The 27,974-nt window shown below is 42.6% G+C and overlaps 2 protein-coding genes across 6 annotated transcripts in view; both read right to left on the minus strand.

Annotated features, from left to right (window-relative positions):
* Nucleotides 1-1,468: 1,468 nt before the first annotated feature.
* rap2c (RAP2C, member of RAS oncogene family) lies at nucleotides 1,469-5,567 on the minus strand. Of its 2 annotated transcripts, none has more exons than XM_031587468.2 (3): nucleotides 4,254-5,566; nucleotides 3,638-3,957; nucleotides 1,469-2,115 (listed from the first exon to the last, which is right to left on the minus strand). In XM_031587468.2, exons 1-2 carry the CDS (start codon nucleotides 4,524-4,526, stop codon nucleotides 3,679-3,681), a joined length of 552 nt encoding a protein of 183 aa, XP_031443328.1. In that variant the 5' UTR covers nucleotides 4,527-5,566; the 3' UTR covers nucleotides 1,469-2,115; nucleotides 3,638-3,678. The 2 variants fall into 2 exon arrangements, with proteins under 2 accessions (XP_031443328.1, XP_031443329.1); XM_031587469.2 differs by lacking the exon at nucleotides 1,469-2,115 and adding an exon at nucleotides 2,198-2,359 and having other exon boundaries at nucleotides 4,254-5,567.
* Nucleotides 5,568-7,016: 1,449 nt separating this feature from the next.
* The window catches only part of mbnl3 (muscleblind-like splicing regulator 3), a 36,776-nt gene continuing 15,818 nt past the window's right edge, over nucleotides 7,017-27,974 (minus strand). The window contains exons 3-10 of one of the 4 annotated variants that reach the window (XM_012840809.3): nucleotides 25,401-25,565; nucleotides 22,959-23,159; nucleotides 22,108-22,341; nucleotides 19,119-19,272; nucleotides 17,928-17,963; nucleotides 16,317-16,412; nucleotides 14,749-14,843; nucleotides 7,017-13,251 (exon numbers count right to left, since the gene is read on the minus strand). In XM_012840809.3, coding sequence (XP_012696263.1) covers nucleotides 13,234-13,251; nucleotides 14,749-14,843; nucleotides 16,317-16,412; nucleotides 17,928-17,963; nucleotides 19,119-19,272; nucleotides 22,108-22,341; nucleotides 22,959-23,159; nucleotides 25,401-25,565 — 999 coding nt within the window. In that variant the 3' untranslated portion in view covers nucleotides 7,017-13,233. The remainder of the gene's footprint in view (nucleotides 13,252-14,748; nucleotides 14,844-16,316; nucleotides 16,413-17,927; nucleotides 17,964-19,118; nucleotides 19,273-22,107; nucleotides 22,342-22,958; nucleotides 23,160-25,400; nucleotides 25,566-27,974) is intronic. The other 3 variants (XM_012840826.3, XM_012840798.3, XM_012840818.3) reach the window with 3 other exon arrangements.

Raw genomic sequence — 27,974 nt, forward strand, 5'->3', positions numbered from 1 at the left:
CAGCAACATGGCCTTGCTTCCCTTGTGGGTCATTAGTTCTGCTGTCTAGTAAACTAGACGTTGGATTATGCTGTCTTAAATATCTTCATTACAACTAACAACCTGTTGTCACTAACGGTCTTCATAGTGCCTCCCTTTTTCTATTTGTATCTATGTACTGTATTTCATTGTCATTGTGAAGTTTTTTGTCATTATTATTATTGTCATTGGTCTAACAAATTGCTACCATTTGTGTTTACACATTTTATAAAACAGGTCATGTCCACAAATTGTAGTTTCTTATTAAATAAGAGTGTTCCTTAATATTAATGTGGAGTGTTAAATAGTTAATAGATGCATGTTCTCTAGCATCTGGTTCTGTTTTTATATACAGTAGCCTACATACCATAGCCGCCTCAGTCGTTTTTTCCTTTCTAGAAATGAGTAATAGCTTGTGAAAAGCCATGTCAATCTCTGTGTCACCCTGTCCTGCTAACATCCCACTCTGGCCTGTACAACTAAAAAAGCTTTCATTTAAACAGGCCTGGCTTCCTCAACAAAGTTATCTGTTTTTGTTGTTTATTTTTGTCTCTATCTTTCAGCATTACCTCCTTGTGTTTTTACATGTGAATACAATTATATTTAATGTAGACAGTCCTGCCATCTTACCTGTCTTGCTTACTGATACATAGTAAGAAGTTACGATTTAACTGTCATGGGTGTATATAAATATTGTATGTGTATACTGTATATTTTAAATAGGGAATACAATAATGGCACTCTAACTATTTGCGGTTAGTTGTGTAAAGATGTCAACAGATTCTTTTAGAAAATACTGTGTATAGATACTGACATTTGAATCGCCTTTGTACCAAGGTGTAAAACCCCAGTCGGTGTTGTGTGGCCTACCTAATAGGGTTATTTGTAAGACGAGCCTACTAGAATGACAAAATTCGCAGATGCAATAAGCAGTGTATACAACTGGACTATTTAAACGTTGAAACATTTCCCAAACCGGATTTTCAAACACAACTTTAAAGCTTTATTTTGACACTTTTCGCCGCCATATTGCGTCTAGTTTAACGGAACATCTCTCGCCAGCTGACCCGCTTCTTTTTATATTTTGTAGATCGGCAGACAATTGTTTCATTATCGCCGCCTACTGGACTGGATCGTTTACGACACAGTTGGATAAGGTAATCTTAAATAACGCTGCTTAAATCCTGTTTATCCAGTTAAAGGCCTACATTTCCGCATGAGCAGCTAGTAAACTGAAGTCCTGTATAACCACTCTCAAGGACCATATGCACGTTACCAAAGTGAGCCAATTATTCAGTCCAGCCATTAACTGACATTAGACGATAAAGTAAAGTACAGTTTGCATAGGAAAGAAGCAGCTTGTCATTAATGACGCTCACAGTTCTTCTCAGGAGTTGTATTTTAATGATAGCTGCGTGTTCGTAGAAGAAATAAAGACACACTGACAACATTGAAGACTGAAATCATTTAAGGCGTCGTTAATGCTCCACTTCAGAAACAAAGCATACTGCGGTCACAAAAGCAAAACAACCACCAATACAAAATAAAAGGCAATAAGTAGCTACCACAATAATTAAAGGTTTTAATAAATAGATTATTAAAGAAGAGAAGGGAGAAAAAAAAAAGCATACATTGTAAAAAAATACAGATAGCACAGGTGTCAAACCTGTAGACTGTTGTCACTTAAAATTATATACCAAATTTAAAATATTTAAACACAGGGTATATATATATATATATGGCTGAGCACCTACAGGGTGCTTTAGCCATGAGCTTAAATAGCTCATCAGCCCAACCCCCTTTTGAAAAATACTAAAAACCAATAGCCCTGTCATGTCACCTATCCCCTACGGTCTTTCTTTGCTATGTGTTGTATTAGGTCTTTCCCATATCACCCAAAAGGCCAGTGCATTTGTAGGTGAGTGTGCTCGACAGTCAGGCTATCAAGGGGTTGGAGAAGTTCAAGCCCCTTTTGTTGCCTTCCTTGGGGCAAAACTGGCCTCAGCAGCCAACCAGCATCAGAAGTGTGCAGGCGTAGTGTCGCTGGTGTGACTGATGGGGTCTGGCGTCATTGAAGCAGACTGCCAGGTAATGTGTCTGAAACAGAGAAAAGACATTTTATATAGGAGGTGCCTTCAATAGACAAACCCTAGAATTCTAATTCTACGGGGCATGCATACAAAATTCTCTCTACAAACAATGTCTACTTGGTCAGCTGCGTGTAATGTAACTCAATGTCTTACTATTGACCTTAAATATCTCAAAACATGTCAGACGTCCATTCCATTAGTGGGGTTGCATGCACTCTATCTGTTCTTTCATGTGAATTTCACTGAGAAATCTATGGAACATAAAAATCCTCCAGAGGTTAAGAGAAGGGTTAGGATTAATAATAGGCAGGTTTATGTATTTATAGGTAAGGCACATGTGACTGTGTCGAATAGCAATTGCCTAAGAGTTATTTTTCCACTTCACATCTTAAGGTATTGTTTAACATGTAAAAATACCATACTTTCAAAAAACATTTATTCCTCAATTGAGAGATCTTAAATGCACTACTCTGTAAGTGCAACTGGTGTGACTGAGAAGGAACTGCAAACTAAATCAGTGTAAAATCACTTTGAAAGTACAAATCATCTTGCATGTATACTGGAATACATTTTTTTTTTTTACAGGGAGTGTGAGACTCCTACACTAGAAACAGAGAAATCTATTCAGATAGATCTGAGCAGTTGCCATTTTTATGACTGACAAGAAATAGAACACGTATCAATTGAAATATCCAAAAGCAACATATTGGTTTCCCAGGCTATACAATATAGACTTTTGGTGCTTCGAGTCACTGAAGTGCATAGTATTGTGAGGTATCAAAGACAGACCCTTTATATGAGTACATCCCCTAAAATCACATTTAGGTCTATGAGGAAATTGCATTCTTTAGAACATACATATTTGTTCAGCAAACCAAAGTAAAAAACTAAGGCATATGAGTGCAATACAGATAATGTGAGTGAAGAGACAAAGTCTTTAAAAAAAGTCTTAACATTGACAACACCACAACACTGACACACTCAGTGGAACCATTGCAGAGAACACATGTGAATGTCTGACTAAAGGGCCTTTCAAACACGGCAGATATCTACTTCCTGTTTTGGAACATCAATTTTCATTCAGGATGTAACATTTTCCTTTTCTTCTCTGGGAATCTCCCAGCTCCGCCACAGAGAACTCTTATCCCGAGAGCCCCCCGCACCCCCCCTCTTCTCTGGCCTAGGGCTCAGGCCGTTTTATTATTCACGCCACATTCTTTCTGTGATCTAATGATAACAAACTCAGCAGACCCACGCCTACTACCAAGCCTCATTTCTCTCCTCACAAATTTTAGCCAGCACCAATACCCATTTCTCTTCTTGGGTAAACTGTCTAAGAGTAAGTAAAACAGTTCTGATGATAAAGAAACTGTGGTTAACAACAGTAGGCTTTTTATTTCACCATGTGCTGGGTAGGTTCCAGAAGTTGTCACTTCTTTGCTAGAAAGGGGCCCATATAGCCTTTATAAGCTAAAGAACTTGGAGCCTCTATGCATTTTGTCTGTCTTCAGTCAGTACTGTGGGCCTACCTGGGGTGGAGGGGGTAGTATGGTTGTACAGAGCAGTGTCTTCACTGCACCACGCAAGCTGTGCAGCATTGCTCTTGTTTCTCTGGCAGTGTTGCGTAGTTCATTTGCCTCACAATTTCCGCAAACAGCTCATCCACCATGGTCTTGCTTTTGGCTGACGTCTCGATGAACGGGCAGCCCCACTCCTGAGCCAACGCACGGCCGTCCGAGCCCGCCACCTCTCGCTCAGACTCCAGATCCACTTTATTGCCCACCAGGATGAGCGGGACTTTCTCAAAACGTTTCACCCTCACAATCTGATCCCTCATGGGTCTGATGTCCTGAAGTGGCAGACAGCAAAATCAGAGGGTAATAAAGAGTCAATACAAGTCATGTACATTCCTCAACTCCCCAAATCACAGCTGAGGAGGCAAAACTCTTGCTACAACCTTTTCAGCTTTGAACATGCCTTGGTAGTAACCTGAAAATCAGTTTCAGTACACAACCAAGTCAAACAACACTGGTGACGCATACAATCATGACATGAAATGTAAGAACACTTGTAAAACTTGTAACAACCCTCTAGAGGGCGAATAATACAAGTACAAGCCATCGTAAGAACTGCTTAAAGTATTACCTGAAATGACTGTTGGTTGACCAGACTGTAAACTAGGATAAAGCCTTGGCCGTTTTTTATATACAGGTCTCTCATCGATGCAAACTGCTCGGTTCCTGCGGTGTCCAGAATCTCCAACACTGACGGAGACGAATCAACTTCAATCTCTTTCCGATAGAAATCCTCTATGGTAGGGTCATATTTCTCAATGAATGTGCCAGTGACAAACTGGACGGTTAGCGCGGACTTGCCGACGCCACCACTGCCCAGCACAACCACTTTATACTCCTTCATTTGGGTGTAGCTATGTGCCTGACCCAACCTATAGGTGTTTGTTCACAAGCTACATAAATCAAACGGCTAACGTTACACCTTACAAATCCCTCCACGCACGGTAGTTGTTTGGACAGCGGCCGCCAAATCAAGTATAGCAACGAAATATTTAAAAAAGTTGAACATAAGACAAAAATATCAGCAACTTGCCGTAAAAAAAACAAGCAACGCCTGCTTTCTACTAGCGTTTTGCCTTGGACAGCTAGCTAGCTAGCACGTAAAGCTGAACCCGCTACGCCCATCCATGCTCTCTCTAACGAACCTTGTTTGTTAGCTAGCAAGCTAGCTGAGGTTAGCTGGCTACCTTTATACAAACTCCAAACGTTGCCTATACTTTGAAACCATCAAGCCCCACAATAAGGACAGATCCAACACGTGGCAAAGCTTGTTATAGGTTTGAATTCATCCTGATGGGCCATGATATCAGAATCCATTCGTTAACTACTGTTTCCATTTTGGTTGCATCAAATCTGGATGAAGCTAGGAGTTAACGTTAGCTCCTAAACAACATCAGATAGCTTGTAAGCCAACTCGCTAGCTATCCCACTTAAGCTATCCGAGTAACATTAGCAACTTGAAAATGACTGACTGTCACCAAAATGCATTGAAGAATGCTCGACGTTTCACCAGTCTCCAGGAATACTGTCCTTAACCAACGCTTTAATCGAAAGGGATTAAATTTCAGTCCGATATCATACAAGCAACACGTTGTTTCAAGCTGAAATGACACCTCCACTCCGCCGGCCTTGCTTCAACCGGCCTCTCCCAGTCTCATCGAACAGAACACCGCTGATCAGAGACGTAATCTGTCCGCATACATTCCTTGAGCACTATTCCTCGACCTACAGCATGCAAATCCCATCGTAGTTTTAATGCTCCTCAACAACTGCTGACTATATTTGTGCAAATATTTCGCTGCATTTGGGCCCTTCATGAGCGGAGCGGGCCACCGCAGACTTTCAAGTTTAGTTGCAGGCCCATAAATCAAGGAGGGAACCGCCTGATGATCTGTATGTTAATTGGTCATTCCAAAAAAGTATGTCCATTCTCATTGGCTTACTTTGCGACTGGGAGGGACTTTGAAAATCGAGGTCGTACAGTTCAAGACGATGAGATGTTTGTACTAGTTGGCATAAGCGCTCTCATGAAATAAAAAAAAATCATTTGAACAGTTTTCTTATCATGTATCTACGTCTGCGTTATATAATGTATAGTGTGCTGAATAATCACATCCCCAGAATCAGATTTTTAGTGCAATGTCTTGACGAACTGAAATCTTGTAATGTTATTTGACCAAAGTCAATGAATATTTCTTTGTAGGCTGCTTTCCAAATAAGTGTAACTTAATTGATCATTAAATATTTGAGGAAGTAATTAGCTAGTAAGCGGCAAGAAAAACACGATGAGCCAAATTACCCGTACCTTATCAGAAGGCTATTACAGGACTAGAACTAAACACCACCAGCGACAACAGTCATGATGTTAATCATTACTTTTTGGCTAATGTTTTGTTGTACCGTTTCCAAAACAACTGCATGAAAAAGTTGAATGCCGCTCTAATGCTCCAGTATAATAAGCGGTGTGTTACTTTCATTCCATGGTAAGGAAAAATATAAAAAAAATACCTTTTGTTGTAAGGCTCTTACATTAATTGAAAAGTGTGGGCCAGTGATGCCTGTAGTATACCTACATGAAACGATAGCTGTAATACTACCTGTCAAGCTTTCAAGTTGTAAGGTGTGTGGACATACCTAAAACCACATAATAATGATCCCAAAAACTACTGGATATTGGTAACCTGTCATGATTCTGATTTTACACCATGTTGACAAACACACATGCTCAGTGGTATGAAGGTCAATGCTTATTTACAGCATTTGACCAAAAAAATCTCCAAAGGATATTAAACCCTGAACACAGAATACAATACTTAAGCATTGGAATGTGTCTTTAAGACATGAGCAAGGAAGAATGATGATGAACAGGAAATGTTCAGCTGGAGAAATAAAATGAAGACTGGAGCAGGAAATGCAGTTAAAATAAGTGAAGATACATCCTGAATAAAACAATATAGGTGCTCGCTCTGGAATGCTTTTCTTTTCAAAAGAAAGTAACTTGTAACTTAGAGAGTTTAGTGGGTTGGTTTAGTGTAGATTGTTTAGTGTTCAGTGTACAGTCACTGTGGCTGAGGTGCAGTAGATATTTAGAAACAAATCAGAACAAAGTGACTCACCACAGGACAGGCCAAGATAAGAAGACAAGAGACACATTCACAGGCACGTGCACATGGGCCCTGCATGACACACCATTTCCATCTATTGTCATTCTTGGACCTGATTTACTGTTGTAAACCCTTCCTTTGTGAAGTGTATGCATGAATTTATTCTAAAACAAATAGAGCACAGTCTGTCAAATTGAGCTTGAGGAAAAAAACACAAGCTGGAGAAAAACTGCCATAAGTGCTTTATTAAAACGTCCAACAAAAACATCAGAAGTAATGTATGCATATATCTATATACTTATTCATAGCAAAAGAGATTGGCATGAAGCACAGTTGTTTAGCACATACAAGCACGACAAGCTAAATAGAAAGTAGAAGCAGTTTAACAGTAAGAGTAAAAGCATTCAGTTTCACTATGTCCTAAAGTGGAGGAGAGGGAAGCCTGTTATGTATGGCTTAGAGACAATGTGGACGTTCTCAGCTTTGTTCAGTTTGACTGCAAGCTACGGCTACTCCCAAAGAATGCATTTAAAGGGACAAAACCTGAATGGACAGATGGGCAATGTCTGCATTAATTATATTTTTTATATATTTTCTTCTTTTTTTATTTTTTTATAAAACTACTGTTTCTGGCTGGACCACTACTCTGCAGGGAATCTTTTGGGTGTTACTGTAAGCCCTGACGAGAGCAGTGGAAAAGTAACAACTTTTTGTTACTCACCGCTCAAAGCTTAGGCACAAGAGGACTGGCTACTGAAGGGTGATGCGTAGTTTGTCTATTTAGCACAGTGATTCAAGCAAGTACTTCTGTGTATGTAGTTTTGGGGTCACACAAGGCCTAAGTACTGTCCATGTTGCTGTACGGACAAAAGGCTTTGAGCTATTTCTACATGGCCCAATGGTGCATTGACACATAGCATCCAACAGAAACTCAGCCCCTCCTCCAATTCTCGGACAAGTGCCATGGCAACAAAATGTATTGGCTTCCAAAGCAGTTGAAAAACATTAAATGTACACGTTAAGCACTAGCAGGGCCTTTTGTCTGGATGTGTAGTTCTTGTGACTGTTGTTGATATTGAATTGGTTGGCTGAAATCTGGTGGCGAATCCATTTACTGTTATATTTTGTGGAGAGTTGTCATGAAAACCTAACAAAAAAATCAACTAATATCAAATAAAGTGTGAAAAGGAATTCAACCCCCCTGTACAAAAGACTGTAACTCAAGTTTACTGATTGTGTGTTAGTCGCAATGAGCCCACAGTGTCATCTGATCCTGAGCACTCACTATAATGTGTTCTAATTTCAGCCTGCAGGGGGCAGACCAAGATTAGCAATCCATTCATTGGCTGTGATTTACAGGTATTCAGTGTGGCATACATGTGAAAACACTACTCTCACATAAACAAAACCTTTCACTGAATCACCCTCAGAGAATACAATGAGACAGTAACAGGTGGCTCTTTGGTTTCTGATGTGTGGACACAAGTAATAGCCTACTTAGTCTGAAAGAATTCTATGTTTTACAATCATTTTCCAAACCCCCTCAGAATCAGATTTAGCTAGGGCACATTGCGAAATGCTCTGTTGTAAGCTATGACAATCTAAAAGCTTCTTTGACACAAGTGTATACATACATCCCTTTTTTTCAGTGAGAAACCTCATGCTGTGATGAACTGTAAAAGGGCAATAGCAAACAGAACAAAAGACAAATCCCTCAAAACCCAGAACAGCATCTATCTCTTTTACAGCCTATTAAAATGACCACTGTTTACCTGTATTCCGACCAATGCAGTCAGTTGAATTATATCAATTTGCTATATATATCTATGTATATTCAAAATAAATTCTGAGTATTTTGACTTATGTACATAAGTGCAATCAAGGTGAATATCACACATTCGTACACTGACGCATCAAAGCCAGTGCCACAGGCTCCCAGCACAGCTGGGTGCACACTGGGCAGACCCTCGGGAGAAAGAGACCTGACAATGGGATATGCATTCAAAGCGACCACAACAGGCTCTGACAGTACCTGTCAGCGGTCCTGTCCACAGTAAATGGCCAAGAACCCGGTAGTGAGATATGCTCAGTGTATCTTGTTGACTACTAATGTGATTGCTATTGTGGAAACATCTCAATTTCTTTAATGGAAAATGAAACAAGTCTCTTTTCCCTCGATTCAACCCATCGATTCAAATGCTCAGATGCTGCATACTCAAATTCCCACTTTGAAAACAGATCAACACCCCATCAGAACATAAAATAATGATAAAACCCCAAACCAAAACATAGAACATATGATCTCCCCAGAGGGGCTTTGGATAGTAATGTTTTCACCTTTTTTTCTTACAAAATATTCAATCACTAAATCCCAGACTACACATTTCCTTTCTGAATAAGTTAACGTTGTACATTATTTCAGTTTATGTGTGAAAAAAATTCACAATTAAGATATACAAAGGTAGCCATGTTGTAGTTTTGTTGCCATAGCAACAACAACTTACTATCATAAGTAACAATGACTCTATCATTGTATACATACAAAGTATATATTTATGTTTATATATTTCTTAATTCTGATTCTCTTATTCTATAGTCTACACAAACTATTCATGAATTGGGTTATATCTCAGTCATGCAATGAGAATGTTTATGATTGTGAAAGAATATTTAAAATGACGTAAATTTCACTAACAATTCATTGTCTAAAAACAGACCGATTCTTGGCTATAATTAAGATAGAATGTAACAAAAATACCACTGTGAGAAACACATGGGAAAACATGAAAAAAAAAACACTTTCTATTTGTCAATATTTACATTAAATCATTCTCTAGATAACTACTGAATCTTGTACAAGTAACACACTTCTTAAAAAGGTAAGTGTACTTAAAACTTTAAGCCCCCCTAACGAGGCACATCATTATTTTTTTCTTTAATCAAGTATTTTGTTATTTCCAGCTGGACAGCAGTTGGAGAAGGCATAATTCTCACTGAGAGAGAGAGAAAGAGTGAAAGAGAGAGAGAGAGAAGATAATCCCACAACTCGGCAGGACATTAAGATCCAACTAAATTAACTTGATGTACACAGTAGTAAGCTACTGAATTTTAGTAACTGAAATTAAATCATTTGTTTTTAAATGACAGCATTTCTGAACTTCATTTTTGAACAGTAATTTAAAGAACAAAAACATGTTAAACTTGTATAATCCAAATTTGACATTATTTACCAAAATCATTGTAAAACACTTAACCTACCATAGATACTCAGTATATCATGACACAGTATATTGTCTTTCTGTGGTTTTGCTCTTGTTACCCTCAAATCAACTACAACATGCCCTAGCCCTGTTCCTCCAGTCTCAGCTTTTCATTCCCAGTCACAATAACAGACGTGTAAGTATTCTGTTCACATGGACCTGTTCGCAGCTCAGTTAAGCCAGTTCCACCGGCCCAACATTGCCACCGTCTCACAGAGATGCAGTGTCGTGCTGTTTTAGCAACTTTTCTCCCAACAGTGTGCCCTCTTTCTCAATCTCATCTGACATTCCATTTGTCCTAAATGTCACATTCAAACATGCAGATAAGGCCCTTTCTGGATGTCATTCTAAGGAGTCGACCTTTGTTAGCAAAACCATTCAGCGAACCACATGCTGGGTCCATCTCTCTCCCTCTGACTCTTCCCATCCGCTCTCTAAAATATCCCACAGCTCAAGTGCTTCGAGTTCAGTGACTTGAAAGCAAGGACACCAATTGTTAATGAAACAAAGAAAAAAAAAAAGACAAAAAAAAAAAAACCCACACCTCCCATGAAGTACCATGAGCAGACAACTAACGAAAATCTTGATCAACCTAATTCCAAACGTCCAAAACCAACTAACCATACATCACAAAAAACAAGCAACACCGCCATGTTTTGGACATCACCTAGTAGCGATACCGGAGATTTGACCATGTGTTTAACCAGAGATGAGTGTAAGCACTCTTACACAAACTGAAAAAAGGATGCTATTGTGTTACTATGACCAACCCATTTTAGCCTAACAACCTTTCACAACATCACAGTTTACAAAGATCCTGTTCAATACGATGATAACACTCCGAAGAGGCAGAGTCATCAAGCATCCCGGCACACAGGAAGCAGGTGATTCAGTGTAACTAGAGATTTACTGCCATGACTGACATGTCCACTTGATCCTACACCAAACCATTTTTCGTGTTTATTGTTCAAAACAATATTTCCATGTGCTCTGTTAAGACTACTGAGCTAAAAGGAGTTTTATAAATGAGCCGGCTATAAATAGTGTTCACATTAGAAACTGCACAGTTAAGTGTTTTTTTTTTTTGGTATTAATAACTGGAAAAATGATAGGCATCAGGGATATAAATCCCCGGGAGGTTGGAGATCTGTAGGCTATACGCTGACATCAGCCACGATGGCTTTTGTCCTGCCATCTCACACACCTCTCTGGTCACAGATGTGTGTGAGTAACCTCTACATAAATGCTTTTAGTACATTCTAGCTTCTCTAGCATCTATGCTCAAACCTCTTGTTTTGTGGTCCCACAGTCAGAGGCTGAAAATCATATCTAACGTGCATGTCCCTGCCAGAGTGAAGCGGCAGGGACAGACAAACAGATTGTGTCTCTCCAGGGGCATCATGGGACATGGGACATGGCACATGGCGGAGACAGCTCGTCCACCGCCGACTGACAGGGGACGGAGACGCACACCGGACTGAGAACAGAAAAAAGGAAACTGCACTGTGCTGCACAATCAACCTTGCGTCCTTGGGTGGGATGTAAAGGGCAAATTTCTATATTCATTTTGGAAAAACTAGACGAGATATTCAGTCATCTGAATATTAAAAAGCATACATTATTATCCAGTAATGCTGGAATCTAGACACACTGTTGTGTTTGATCTCACACATATTAAGACATGAACTCAGACATGAAGATACTCCGCTGCTTAGGGCAGTTAAAGAGGTATGAGGAACATTTCACGATAGATATCTTGTTCCAATGTGTCCGCCACATTATGACGTAGTCCAACACCTATGGATGTATCATCTGTAACTCATTGCCAAGAAAAAAATATTCTTTCAGTAAATTTGGAATCACACATATACAAAAGACCACTTATTTTTTAAACAATCATTTCAGATCAATTAATATTAAATACTTCATTGGCTGAGAGGCTTGTGTTACGACACACAGGAATGCATCTTATGCAGCCAATGGCTACCACATGCATTCCTGTGTTTCTATAGCGACCAACTATACAAATATAAGGACAAACCCTACAGCATAATGTTTTTGTACACAACACAAAAGTGCATTCCCAATCTTGAAGTACATTGTGGGTTTGAGTAATTCCATGACGATACTAAAAGGGAGAGACAGAAAAAAATCAGCCCGTTCATTATTTCAGCTCGTCACCCAAAGGCACAGACGAATCGACCAAATGAAGCCTTTATGCCCCCAGGCTATCTGCTCTGAATGCTGTTTTGGAATAGGCGATCTTACAATCATAGCCTAATGGAAATATGATTAAAAACAAAACATTACCGAGAAACAGTATCAAAAAGGACAGGTGTTCTACAGCCATTTTGAAATGTAAACATGACAATGCTCTTTCAGGATCACTATTTCATCTTGGGCTGCCAAAACAAAAGGAAATTCCAAATAAAAACAGCCAACATCACCTAAAACACCGTAAAAACAAAAAGGCCTTAAGGACAGCTGAAACTCGTTTAAAAAAAAGGAAACGCTTGGAACACAGGCACACGGTCCTTTCACATTCGTCTCGTTTGCCTTCTGTGAACTCTTAGCCTTTAAGGCCTGTATGCCGTCATCATGTGACTGCGTCTCAAGCTCCTCTGCTTTTCCTGAGCCCTCGCAGGCCGTGCCAGAGAATCCAGAGCTCCCGCCAGTGTGCATTCATGTGTCACTGGGAGATGATGTCACTGGGAGATCATCTGAGTATCTGTATGGCTGTTAGGACTGGGGAGCTCTGCTTTGCCTGCTTCGACCTTCGACCTCGCCTTGCTTTGTAAAGTACCTCTTCATCAACATGGCTGGCTTCCTTTAACAGTTGTGGGCCCAAACTTAGGTATTGCCTGTGTTAGTTTGAACAAAACCTTTGTCAATTTTTTTTTTTTTTTTAATCCACAATGTGAACGTTTCAGAGATGAAGAGTGATGAAGAGTGATGAAGTGAATGTATGGCCCCGTCGGGGAACATATCGATTAGGCACATGTTTGCTGCATTCCATGTTTCTGTTGTGCCCCTGGGCACATGGCGTCTAACAGGCTGATGGCGTTTTAACTGGAGTTTCGGTTGAGGCCTACTGGGCTTAGGGTCATGGGGGCTGCCATAAAGAGTTTAGGGACAGGGCAGAAGTAGGTTTCCATGGGAATGCACTGGAAGTCAACCGGGTCAGAACTTAGAACCTCGGAGGGGTCTGTTGGAGGAAAAGACAGAGAGAAAGACGGACAGACAGACAGAGGGAAAGATAAAGAGAGAAAGAGAGATAAAGATTACATAACTTATTCAATCTACTACATTTTCACAGCTGTATTAAAACTACACTTCAGACATCAATCTGCTTTGCAGTGATTATTATCAATTTCCGTGATTTGAATGGCTTTTAAAGGAAATTGTGAGAGGCCTATCATCCGAAATATCATAAAATGTAGATATTATTGACAAAACAAAAGATGATATCCTATTTTCATACCAGACCCAAACCATTTGGCATTTGCTTTTAAGAAATAATTGGATCATAAAAGCAAGCAAAGCAGGAAATGAATGCTGACTCCCTCATTATCCCCTGGGGTATGGTAGGGTTATATGCAGCAAAGAAAATGGAACTGAAGTAGTAGATTGCAATACCGCAACTGCAACAAATCACATTCTGACATGAGAGGTGATTTACTGACTTGAAAGAAGCAAAGGGAGATCATATAACACATCAGCCCATGCCTAATCCATCTCAAAATAGAACATTGTAAAATATGTTATTAGACACTCTGTGTGACCTAAGATCAGACCAATAATGAATGGTGACATCAAAACCAAGTCATACATAGAAAGATGAGGACACTGCAATTGGAAATGACAAATAAACACATCAGTGAACATTTAGTGACATTCTAGTGGCTAATAAGTGATGTAATTCTGTGCATAGGTCTGGTTTTAGTATAAAGTGAAGTTCTGATGAAGGTCTTCAAATTTTTTCGGGTTTCCCTCTATCTTTTCCAAACAGTGCAGACTCACTTACCATGAACCTTGTTCTAACCATCCAACTGTGCCAAGAGCACACTACCAACACAACCAGAAAGCAAGCAAAGAAATTGAAAAGGATAGTCAAAAAAGAGAAAGAGGGCAAAAAGAATGAGGATCAAATGTGTGACATGGATGTAGGGGTGGCGGCACACAGTGTCATTCTCTCCGACCCTCCCACAGAACACACAGAGAGCGTGACAGGAAGGTGGACACAGAGAACGTGACAGGAGGGTGAGCATGCAACACACAGAAAGCAACACTGAGGAGCTGAGCTAAAGATCAGGCCCATCTGTGATCCATAGAGAGTTTAAGTCCATCAGGGTTTAAGGGTGTTTCCAAGAGCACAAGAGCACCATTCACCCAGGGCTATCTCTAGAAAGGTCTCCTGGAGACTAACTCCCAAGGACATATTTGTATGGCTGTGCCAAGGTCTCGTAGATAACACACAAGGCAGTAGAAACAAAAAGGTATGGAAACCTGGAAATACTTTGAAACACAAATACTTTTGAAGGAAGCTGGAATCTTGAGTCGAAGAACAGATGATAATGTTTAAGGACATAACACTGGATTTTTCTTTACTCCAAAGCGAGTTCAAAAATGCTTGTTCTCTATGGACCAAGGTCTGAGGCCCTACGGCTAGAGTAAGAGGAGAGGCCAAAATGAGGGGGCAAACCTGATTGGAGGCTGCTGACTCGGCAAAAGGAACATTGGTGATTGGGGTCGTAGCCGACGAAACAGTGGAAGTGGTGGCACCGTGCATCATGGGAACTTTTTTCAGGCGAGTCAGACGAGAGACGGAGAGGGGACAGGGGAGGAGGAGGAATGTTATGATTATCATGACCAAATATGAGAGAGGAAGAGGGGAGAGAGACATGGCAACAATCAAGTGACATTGCCAAGATGGGAGTTTCACTCACAAACATGACATGCAAGTAAACTTAAAAACAATGACAAAGTTACATTATCAGTTTCCTTTGGACAAGAATAAACTTGTTCCACGAGAAAGTACATCTTGCACTGTAACTGAAATGGCAAGAAAATATGGGAATAATACGTTATCATACAATTCACTCAGACAGATATCTGAGAGTTGTATAATGATGAAGCATACAGTGAACATGTGTATGGTGGTGCAGGAGGATCAAAGGGCGCAACTTAAAAACACCAGCAGCTGAGCATCTCATCAGAGCCACTACAACGTGACCCTCTTAGTCATCTCTTAAGGAGTCCATACTATTGCAAAAATACATGAAAAGTGTAGTTACAAGTCCTTTTCTACCCTATTGTTGGAATTTTCTCATGTATTCTAACTTTTTGCTAGCTAACATTTTACAGCTATTCTTGATTTTCAGGGGCAACTCTTCAGGAACTATAGTACAAGCCATTCTCAGTGTTTACAAAACTGTAGGAGCTTTATACAAGCAACGCAATGCATCATTCTACCATAGGCAAGTGTATCAAGTACATTCCTTTCAACTGGACTTGGTGCACCTTTTCATTAACTGTTTTGCCAAAAAAGTGCTGGTCATTGGTCAAAATAGTTCAAATATTTGTTTAAGACAGTGACACCTGCAGGATGATTTTATAGTATTCAGCTCTGTGTCTGTGTGTTTATATGTCTTAGACAATAATGATATTTTAGCATAGAGAAGCTAAAATTGAGAATTTGCAAAATGTTACACTGAAAAAGACCAATAATAATATGACTAAAATGGATGATATCAAAGAAACAGCAAATGCAACAACAAAACGGATACTGTAAATAAAACCACCAGACTGCACACGCACACACACACACACACACACACACACACACACACACACACACACACACACACACAAACTCACTACCTAAACCCTGACCTAACGATCTCCCTCTGAAACACAAAATGAACTGGACCGAGTTCAGTAGCATTCCTACACAGCATGGACACAGTGGGCACACAAAAGGAGACGGAGCTAAACTTCCAAGCTTCCAAGGGCAGCACTCTTGTGCTAAAAACAGGTTGATGTTGTGGCCCAAACTGAACTCTGTGAGGGCAGAAGTGCTATATTAGACCTTGACTATGCGAGCCACCGAAAACAAACACTAGAGAGGAGAGTGTGTGTGTGTGTGTGTATGTGTGAGAGTGTGTGTGTGTGTGTGTGTGTGTGTGTGTGAGTGTGTTAGTGTGTGTGTGTGTCTGAGTGTGGGGGTTAGGAAAGAAGGGGAGGGGTGGGAGACCTGGACGCTGCCCTCACCAGCATGTCCGGGCATTGATAGGAGGCGACTGTGGGGCTGCCTGCAACTGCTCCAATCCCTTCTCTCCCAGCGGTTCTCTGGGGGTTTGAACAGCCCTACAGATAGATTCAGCAGGGAGAGGGGGAGAGAGACAGGGATCGAGGAGGAAGAGGAGCAGGGAGAGGGGGGAGAGAGACAGGGATCGAGGAGGAGGAAGAGGAGCAGAGAGAGAGAGAGAGAGAGGAAGCAGGTCTTAATGGCAAGATGAACACCGCCCACTGTTAAGCCTTAACAATCCCCCTTTGGCTTCAACCTCATCTGCAAGCTGTGCTACTAATACACATTCACTCTCGTGCCCACACCCACACCCACACCCACCCACACACACACACACACACACACAGCACTGTCAAAATAAGCCAAAAAGGGCTGGCCAAGCAAGCAGACAGACAGATGGATGCAGACAGACATGACAAAAATGCCTGCAGAGATGTGTGAAGGCTCCATCTGACCTAACCATCAGAAACCCTCTGGTAATTGTAGTATGAGTGTAGTATCAGTGTCTAGTGGTGAAATAAAGTGATTTAAAAGGCTAAATGGGTAAATAATGTGTAACTGCATGTGTAGTACATGTGTTTGTTTTCATTCCTGTGCAAATAAATGACTGTTCTGAGACCTGCCAACCTTTGACTATTTGGCAGCAAAAGCTAAAAGACAACAAACCACTGATGAGTGTTATGCACACGCAGTGACGTTCAGCTACACATGACTATCAGAACACAACACACATTTACTCAACTATCATAATCTGATGCCGGACACCTTGCAAAGAGAGCCTGATAATGATTTTAAGATGGCTCACAGGCACTTTATTGAAAGTTGTTTGTACCAGAGATACGGCTCCTGTCTGACTAATGCAACCACCACAGAATGACTCTCCATATGGAGAACATATGGGGAATGAGGGGTAATGAAATGAAATGAAAAGATTTTCAGGGAAAATTTGGCAAAAATTCGCAAAATGTTCACAACAAAAAGCCAATAGCATAACATATTTTACATTGTAATTTCATAAAAAAAAAGTGTATTAGTGGATTATTTTACAGAAAAGTCATTGATTAAACTAAGCATGCCCACAACAGTACAGATATATCAGCTAACCAGAATAGTAAATACACTTGATACTTAATGTCTAAAATCTGCAAAGTCATCTCTACTTGTAAAATGATTGGTCATCTCTGATTTGGAATCTCTGATTTATCATGGAATGCCAATGTGTGGACAATTAATGTCCTATTTACATAATTTAGTATGATAATTGTAATTCATGTGAAAGCACATTCACAGTTCTAATTTTGACATTGACAGGTCCTGCTTTCCATAATGCTGAATGGGTGAGTGAATCCATAACACTGTACTCCCATTAGATTTAACAGTCACAAATTGTTAATTAATAGAATTTCTATGTTAATATAGACTATGAATAAATGTTATGTGTGCATACTAATATTGTTATGCTACTGTAATTTGAATTAGATGCTTAATTTTCTTAGGTTCTGTGAGTCTCCCAGACAGCCCAGATACATCCCCCCAGACTACCCGCGTACACAGAGTGGGGGCAGAGGACCTACCAACACTTCCAGAGGGGCTCATGCAGAGGTAAGGGCCTTTCCCATCAAGCGCACACAGGTGACAGTGAGGGGGGAGAGAGGAGGCAGGTGGTCAGAACATGAGGATGAAGTCAATGGGAACAACAACATCCAGGTTAATGTGACAGAGGACAACTCCATAAACAATGACAAGTCACAGCGGATGGCACAAGATGGCAGCGCAAAGATGCAAAAGAACAGATACACCGAGGGGGGGGGATGTAGCGGCCAGACAGTTATGTGGTGGGAGTTGCCTATTCACCTATGACCCCGGCGGAGTCAGTGCTAGCGTGCTTGCATGGATTGTGTGAGAAGCAGAGATGCTAACGCTAATATGAATTCATGCCGCAGCTTGTGCGTCGCTTTGGACAAAAGCGTCTGCTAAATGACTAAATGTGAATGTGAATGTAAAGCTGGCAGGCTCACTGGGAGCATTGGTAGAAAGTAGGGGATACGAAACATTCTCATCTCGCTTGATTACAGAGCCTTTAGTTCCAAATGCAGACCTGCAGTGGTCTATAGTGGCCTCAAGGCGGCTGTGATTGTCCTGGGTTGTTGTTCTCCAGGAAGATCCTTGCTACAGGACACTGGGGAACAGGGTGACTGGTCTACAGGGCTTAACATGCTAATCTCGTCCCTACAGCGTTACAGTGTGTGTGGGGTTTGCTGCAGTGGGGCATCTGGAGATGACGGAGTGTTGCAGGGGGACCAATTAGAGAGGCACACATGCATCGGCCGAGAGATGGAGGGGTGGAAGAGTGAAAGAAAAAGAGAGAGACAAAGTGGCCAGGATAATAAATGAGAGAGAAAGATGGTAGAGGGAAAGAGAGAGATCGAGATACTGAGCAAAGCGTGAGCGAGAGAGCGCGGGAAGGGAGAGAGGAAAAAAAGGAACGGAGGAGTATCAAAAGTATCCAGTTCAGGAAGCCCTGCAGGCTGTGCATGCATGCTGGGTGTGGCTTTGATGAGACCGCGCTGCCTGCGCCTGCTCGCGCTGACACCATAGTCCTCACAAGAAGCAGCGCTACGTGCGGAGCATTGTTATGTGCTGTATGGCGTTCCCACGGGCCCCAGGCCAGCCCAGCCCAACCCAGCCCAGCCCAGCCCAGCCCAGCCCAACCCAACCCAGCCCAGCCCAGCCCAGCACGCGGGCATCCGTCCAAAGAGGCTCACCTGCGGGGATGAAGGCTTGCTGCTGCAGCTGCATGTTGGCCAGGGCTTGCTGGTAGTGGAACATGTTGTGGTTGAAGACAGCAGCAGACGCTCCGTTACTCTTCTCCATGGTGGGCCTCTTCTGAAGGGGCTGCACCGAACCTGGAGGCAAGGCCTGGGGATGATGGGGGGAGCAGAAAGGGTGACAGTGAAAGAAAGAGAGAGAGAGAGAGAGAGAGAGAGAGAGAGAGAGAAAGAAAGAAAGAGAGAGAGAGAGAGAGAGAGGGAGGAAGAAGAAAAGAGAGAAAGGGGACAGAAAAACGGACAGGAATACAGTGAGTGAAAGAAGAAGAGAGGAACAGACGTGAAGGAAGAGAGGGAGAGAAGAAAGAGAGAAGAAAGAGAAGAAAGAGAAGAAAGAGAAGAGGGAAAGAGAGAAGAAAGAGAGAAGAAAGAGAGAAGAAAGAGAAAAGGGAAAGGGATGAGAATGGGACAGAGATGGGGAACATAAAGGGCAAAGGTCAAACCCTAGGTCAAATAAGGACTCACAAGCTCAAGGGAAGACTGGATCAGAAGATCAGAAGATCAGAAGATCAGAGGACCAGAGCTCACCTTATAAACAGCACAAGTTCTCATGAGTCTGATGCTTCAACCTAAACCCCCCTACAAATCGGTCACTGGCTTTTTACAACCACTGACGATTTACCAACGGAGACACAAAACTGCAGACTGCAAACTAATTGGTTTTCATTCACTGCATACTCAAGAGCCTAGGTTGCCGTTTATCGGGGTGAAAGTTTAGCATCATTTGTTTCCACCATTAGATTAGCACAAATGCGAGAATCAAATTGAATTTGCCACAAACCTTCAGAAAAATGTATGAATACCATGAATTTTAAAATGTGCAAACACACTTACTAATGCGGAGTCACAGAAACACATGAATTATTCACTGTCAATTTCTGACTCCAAACCAGATACATCAAAACACACATCTTGAGGCTCTGCACAGGGTTTAAGATGGGTTTACCACACAAGTCTATGACACTGAGCACCAGACTTAGACGGGCGGAGGGTCCAAATACCAGGTCAGGGGCTGGCTGCAGGGTGGGCTTCTGGGGACCAATGACAGGCTGGGGCTGCGTTAGCGGACAGCAAGCATGTGACGACAGCAGACCAATAACGATGCGACACAATAGGCAGGAGAGACGTTAAAGCAGCATGGGCGTGTAGCAGTGGCGGTGGCAGCGGTAACACACACGCATTGGTGGTGGCAGCGGTAACACACAGGCAATGTGGGAGAGGTCAGCAGATACAGGATGAGATGGGGATGAGAACGCAGAGAGCACAAGAGTGAACAGAGCAGAGTGCGAGAGTGAACACAGATAGCACAAGAGTGAACACAGAGAGCACAAGAGTGAACAGAGCAGAGTGCGAGAGTGAACACAGATAGCACAAGAGTGAACACACAGAGCACAAGAGTGAACACAGAGAGCAAGAGTGAACACAGCAGAGTGCGAGAGGAGACTGCATGAGTGCGAGAGGAGACTGCATGAGTGCTGCGCAGGACTGGCTGTATGGGCGAGCACACGCAACATTAACGTCTTTGAGGTAGATTAATAAGCTCCTTCTAGTTGCCCAAGATTAACATGAGCTTAGTGTGATCAATGTGAAGATGAAACGCAGCCCTGCCAGTCAAACTTTACCACAGAAAACAAAACTGAGCTCTTGCTATGTTTAAAGCGATATAATATTTACCCCTCATTTAAATTCATTTGGCGATGCCAGCTAAAAAGCAAAAACAATACTCTCTCTTCTCTGTTTCTCTCTCCCCCCCCCCTCTCTCTCACTCTCTCATTTTTCCTGCACCTGCACTGCAGACAGACTGTGTTAGCAGTTGATCACAGTGGCAGGAGCCTCCATACATCACAGGGGGAGACAAAGGACTCGCCTCACCCAGCTGCTTCCAGCCAGAGATGCTGAATAATTTATCACTCAGCCACATGCAGAGATACAAGGGTGTGTTAAAACAGGGTTAAAAATACGCAAATACACACACACACCACATACACACACACCACATACATACACACACACACACACACAGGCACACGCACACACAGGCACACTTAGACACACACAATCACACACCTGCACACATAAACACAGGCCTAATACATTTTTGAAAAATCAGAAACACACACAGCTCAATAATTGCTGGGTTTAAGTGATTATGAATTAGCCGTCTGTGGATGATGCCAGCACAACATAGTTTTTAATCTTTGAACTGGCAGGTGGCAAGATCTCTGCGCATCTCTGAGATCGGCAACCTTGAATGTCAAGAGGCTGCGTTTAATTTAACAGGCCTCCTGGACACTTACATGCATAATGAGGAAGTGCTCTTATTGAATTAGCTTTGATCACAGTGTCACAGTGATTAAATATGGAGAGCCTCAGATTCCTTCTGACACTGGCTTTTTGACAAGGACACTGACAAGGACTACTGTCCCTTGTTAAGCAGTCAAACATGCCTGCCGGGGAGGTCCAATGATTTCAGAACAGGAAGCACGTGGAAAACCAACTTTAAAAATGACAATGGAAGTCTTGATGTATGGATATTTATGGCTCAGTGTTGCTGCAGCTATTTGAGAAGGTGGGTCATTATGTAGGGCAATTTTACCCCTGTGGTGGAACTGTGTGCGTTGGCATCGCAGACACCCCATTTAGATCTCAGTCTGGGGTCTGAGCTAGTTAAATGTAGAGGAATTGCATTAAAAAAATACATAGAAAAAGCAGCAATTCAAGCCTCAACACCTTGTAAATTTGAGCCATAGAGCTAAATGTTCAGTCACTATCCAAGATAGAAAAGAGGAGCAGGAAATAGATGTTAATTAAGCCCCTGTGTCCGTCTCCAAGACGACTTGTCCAGTGTCAGTGGTCACGTCAGCTGCGGCAAGAGAAACACAGTAATCTGGACGGGAGTGACCCCGGTGACCCCGGCCTGACTCACCATGGCGGCAGCGTTCTGGCTGGCCTGGTGCTGCGCAGCCTTGATCCTGGCCTGCAGGTGAGCGGGCGGGTGGAAGTACTTGCACTTGTCACGCGTGCAGCGGCCCTTGATGTAGTCCATGCAGACGATGACGGAGTTCTCGCTGCCGTCCACCATGGCCGCTTCCATGGGGTGCGCGTAGCGGCAGTCGTTCTCGCCCCGGGTGCAGTTGCCCCGCTGGAACTCACGGCATACCTACGAGAGGGAGGAAATGGAGAGGATTGGAACAGCATCCAGCGCCGTTGGTTTATGAAACAGCCTCAGGATACTGATGAACACGTGTCCTCTGCCTTTATCTATTCATAGACGAACTTCGAATTCTTATCATTCTAAACGGATGACTAAAAGACAAGAGTTGACCACTTTTTCTCTATTTTCTATGGCATTCATGTTACCTTTTGGAGGGTTTGAGAAATGTAAACAAATGCATTGCAATTCCTGAAACGGAATCAAGATGCATACCAAGCATCAGAATACTGACTATAATTTTCTGCTCCTTCACAAATACATCATCTAGCATATTCCACAACAAAAAACACACAGTGTTTAGTCCCACTGTAAGTGATTGAGCAGATGTCCATGTGTAGGCTTAATCCCTTTCCAACAGTGTCCACCCCTCTAAAGCTGCTGTTTATGGCAGAGAGATGAACTGCTGACAAAACCCCACGCTGCTGACTGCTAGTCTGGCTTCAGCCATGGCGATGCCCCAAATACATTCTTGCACATATGTGCACAATCTGTAGGCGTGCGGAGAGAGGGCTGCGGGGCAGAGCGTCCCGGCGCAGCGTGAGGCGCGTGGTGCACTGCAGTACCTCCAGCTTGTCCGTGCGCATGGGCTTCTGCACAGAGTTTCCGTTTCCCATGGCGATTCCCGTGGGGCTCCCCGGGACCAGCATGGGTGCGCTGGGCATCAGCTCAGGCATCAGCCCCATGCCCGGGCTCATGTGGCTCAGGTACGGGCCGAACGCCATGCTGGGGCTGCTGGCCAGCGAGGGAGACATTTGGAACGAGTTCTGCCATTGAGAGAGGGGGAGGGTAGAGAAAAGGTAGAGGGAGGAAGGGAGAGAGAGAGAGGGGGAGAGCAAGGGCAAATGAGATAGAAAGGAAGATAAAAACAAAAATAAAGCAAATGGGGGGAAAAAAACAGAGGGAAAGAGAGAGAGAGAGAGAGAGAGAGAGAGAGAGAGAGAGAGAGAGAGAGAGAAATAATATTAGCAATGCATTAACAATTGCATCTAGCTAGCTGGCTGCAGTTTATGGTGTGTCAGTGTTCCATATGTGTTAATGTTCCATATGTGTCAGTGTTAGTGTTCCATATGTGTTAGTGTTCCATATGTGTTAGTGTTCCATATGTGTTAGTGTTAGTGTTCCATATGTGTTAGTGTTCCATATGTGTTAGTGTTCCATATGTGTCAGTGTTCCATATGTGTCAGTGTTCCATATGTGTTAGTGTTCCATATGTGTTAGTGTTCCATATGTGTTAGTGTTCCATATGTGTCAGTGTTCCATATGTGTCAGTGTTCCATATGTGTTAGTGTTCCATATGTGTTAGTGTTCCATATGTGTCAGTGTTCCATATGTGTCAGTGTTCCATATGTGTTAGTGTTAGTGTTCCATATGTGTTAGTGTTCCATATGTGTTAGTGTTCCATATGTGTTAGTGTTCCATATGTGTTAGTGTTCCATATGTGTCAGTGTTCCATATGTGTTAGTGTTCCATATGTGTTAGTGTTCCATATGTGTTAGTGTTCCATATGTGTCAGTGTTCGTGTTCCATATGTGTCAGTGTTCCATATGTGTCAGTGTTTCATATGTGTTAGTGTTCCATATGTGTTAGTGTTCCATATGTGTTAATGTTCCATATGTGTCAGTGTTCCATATGTGTTAGTGTTCCATATGTGTTAGTGTTCCATATGTGTTAGTGTTCCATATGTGTCAGTGTTCCATATGTGTTAGTGTTAGTGTTCCATATGTGTTAGTGTTCCATATGTGTTAGTGTTCCATATGTGTTAGTGTTCCATATGTGTCAGTGTTAGTGTTCCATATGTGTCAGTGTTAGTGTTCCATATGTGTCAGTGTTCCATATGTGTCAGTGTTCCATATGTGTTAGTGTTCCATATGTGTTAGTGTTCCATATGTGTTAGTGTTCCATATGTGTTAGTGTTCCATATGTGTTAGTGTTCCATATGTGTTAGTGTTAGTGTTCCATATGTGTTAGTGTTCCATATGTGTTAGTGTTCCATATGTGTCAGTGTTCCATATGTGTTAGTGTTAGTGTTCCATATGTGTTAGTGTTCCATATGTGTTAGTGTTCCATATGTGTCAGTGTTCCATATGTGTTAGTGTTCCATATGTGTTAGTGTTCCATATGTGTTAGTGTTAGTGTTCCATATGTTAGTGTTCCATATGTGTTAGTGTTCCATATGTGTTAGTTTTCCATATGTGTCAGTGTTCCATATGTGTTAGTGTTCCATATGTGTTAGTGTTAGTGTTCCATATGTGTTAGTGTTCCATATGTGTTAGTGTTCCATATGTGTTTGTGTTAGTGTTCCATATGTGTTAGTGTTCCATATGTGTCAGTGTTAGTGTTCCATATGTGTTAGTGTTCCATATGTGTTAGTGTTCCATATGTGTTAGTGTTCCATATGTGTTAGTGTTAGTGTTCCATATGTGTTAGTGTTAGTGTTCCATATGTGTTAGTGTTCCATATGTGTTAGTGTTCCATATGTGTCAGTGTTAGTGTTCCGTATGTGTTAGTGTTCCATATGTGTTAGTGTTCCATATGTGTCAGTGTTCCATATGTGTTAGTGTTCCATATGTGTTAGTGTTAGTGTTCCATATGTGTTAGTGTTAGTGTTCCATATGTGTTAGTGTTCCATATGTGTTAGTGTTCCATATGTGTCAGTGTTAGTGTTCCGTATGTGTTAGTGTTCCATATGTATTAGTGTTCCATATGTGTTAGTGTTAGTGTTCCATATGTGTTAGTGTTCCATATGTGTTAGTGTTCCATATGTGTCAGTGTTAGTGTTCCATATGTGTTAGTGTTCCATATGTGTTAGTGTTCCATATGTGTCAGTGTTCCATATGTGTTAGTGTTAGTGTTCCATATGTGTTAGTGTTCCATATGTGTTAGTGTTCCATATGTGTCAGTGTTAGTGTTCCATATGTGTTAGTGTTCCATATGTGTTAGTGTTAGTGTTCCATATGTGTTAGTGTTCCATATGTGTTAGTGTTGCCTAGGAAACATCTGCTCACTATGGGCTGCAGCTGGGCTCCTGGCATCATAAACTGCATCTGCTGAGCCAACATGGCGGCGGCCGTCTTCTGCTGGATCAGGTTGTTCCTGCCGTTGATCTCCAGCTGAGTCTTCAGGTGCGGCGGGGGGTGCAGGTACTTGCAGTTATCGCGTGTGCAGCGGCCCTGCGAGAGGAGGGGGGATGGGGACAGGAACGAGGAGGAGGAGGAGGAGGAGCAAGAGGAGGAGGAGGAGGAGGAGGAGGGAGAAGATGAGAGGAAGGAACAGGAGCGACAGCAGCTAAATGACACATTTCAGGGACTCACAGTTATTAGATTTCAGGGAGCTACCGCAGGATGGCAGAGAGATAAGACCACATCGATAGAGGGGATCAATTAGAGGGAGATTTCCTGAGTAATGAAGACAGGCCTTAAATAGAAACTGATAAAATGCAAATGGATTATGGTTTTGAACTTAAATAAGATGCACACGGCCACAGCTATACTATGCCATGCACGTCTAACACATTTGAAAGAAGAGAAGAAAGCACTAGGCTGTGCGTGAATGCCTTCACTTGCATTACTGCTCCCGTCGGCAGACAAACATTAGAGAAACACGTGTCAGTATCTCACAGTGCCCCACACGGAAGGCCAGCTCCTATCACAGCCACCGTGTCTTATCTACTTTGGGCTTTCAGTTGCAAGACGAAAAGCAAACAGTTTTGGAACTCGTGACGGCAGGGCGGTATTGTCCAACCTGAGGAGCAGCATGGCGCTCATGTGTGCTGGAGCCTTGAGTGAGATTAGACTACACACACAACACAGACACAGACACACCACACACACAACACACACACACACACACACACACACACACACAACACAGACACCACACACCACACACACAACACAGACACAGACACCACACACCACACCACACACACACACAGACTCAGACACCACACACACACACACACAACACAGACACAGACACCACACACACAACACACACACACACACACACACACAACACACACACACAAACACACACACAGACACAGACACCACACCACACACCACACACCACACACACACACACACACAACACACACACAACACAGACACAGACACCACACACCACACACAACACACACCACACAAACACACACAACACAGACACAGACACCACACACCACACCACACCACACCACACACACAACACAGACACAGACACCACACACCACACACACACAGATACAGACACCACACCACACACACACACACACACACACACACACACACAGACTCAGACACCACACACAAACACACACACATAACACATCACTGCTGCAAAAATAAACTGCAACAAAACTGAAGAAGACATGGATGCTGTGAAGGAGACTGCTGGTTATTTTACTGATAATGAAATTTACTTTGAAACTATGCCTCAGGGAAGTCAGCCAAAAGGAACTCATGCAAATCAAATAAGGAAATGAATAGAATTTCAGCACACAAATACATTCCAATTTTTGTAATGGATTTTTGTTGAGTGATTCGTTTAGTGATCAGCTTAACAATAAAAAGGGTTCAGTTTTACTTGTCACCTGTTCACCTTTGTTACTGTGATGGTCATGCACTGTATCTGTAATAAGTAAAGGAGGACCGCATTGTTTCCACCAGCTTGAAATGCAACTTCTTGAGAAGGTCTATTCATATATTCATATCTCGACATTAGCATAAAACTGCTCCAATATAATATCTAAAAAATAAATAAATAAAAATGCAATGATATTGGATTTGAGAGAATTTAAATCGGCTTTTGGATATGCAGACCCAGGGGCCAGTGGGATAAAACCAGGAGGGCAGCGACCTACCCACCCTGCCCGGTCATCCAGCAGCCAGGCAGCAGCTTAAACAGGCTACACTGCCCACCCTGCCCGGTCATCCAGCAGCCAGGCAGCGTCTTAAACAGGCTACACTGCCCTCCCTAGCAGCTTAAACAGGCTACACTGCCCTCCCTAGCGACTTAAACAGGCTACACTGCCCTCCCTGCCCCGTCCTCTGCCGTTAAGCCACCAGAGCCAGGCTTTGCCTTTACACGGGGACCACGTTAATTCCTCAAGCCCCTCCACAGCGTTTAAAGTCTGCTTTCTGGCAGTGGCCTTTCCACGTCTTGGTTTGATCCGAAATGCACGGCATCCGTCTCTCTCCAGTCACCTGATGAGTCCCCCCCACCCAGCTGACATAAACCGAGGGAGATTCTGATTGGCTGCCTGTCGGTCGATGCTAAATGAGATGTTTAAGCTTCTCCCAACCTTTTAAAGGTCCCGTTTGCCACGTAGGCCTGGTCTTAACAGTGATACACGCGTTGTGCGATTGGAAGTGAAACGGTGCGCTCTTGGCTCGTGTTTCTCCAGGCTGCGGATGAGGTCAGGCTAATGAAGATGGAGCTGGGTGGTGGGAGCATCACAGCAGCGGGGACAGCGTGATGGATAGCCCAGCAACATCGGGAAGGGGACGAAAGGGCGCCGCGAGGAGGGCGACAGCAAAACACTGGGACACTCCTGTGTTCATGGTTGCCTGACGTACCCAAAA

This window comes from Clupea harengus, chromosome 20, assembly GCF_900700415.2.
Source record: "Clupea harengus chromosome 20, Ch_v2.0.2, whole genome shotgun sequence".
Classification (NCBI taxonomy): domain Eukaryota; kingdom Metazoa; phylum Chordata; class Actinopteri; order Clupeiformes; family Clupeidae; genus Clupea; species Clupea harengus.

Bases quoted from the DNA above. Each gene is read 5' to 3' on its own strand.
- rap2c (XM_031587468.2), bottom strand. From the start codon at position 4,526: ATGAAGGAGTATAAAGTGGTTGTGCTGGGCAGTGGTGGCGTCGGCAAG. The intron at 3,958-4,253 runs GTAATACTTTAA...CTGCCACTTCAG, and splicing joins TCAACCAACAGTCATTTCAG to GACATCAGACCCATGAGGGA.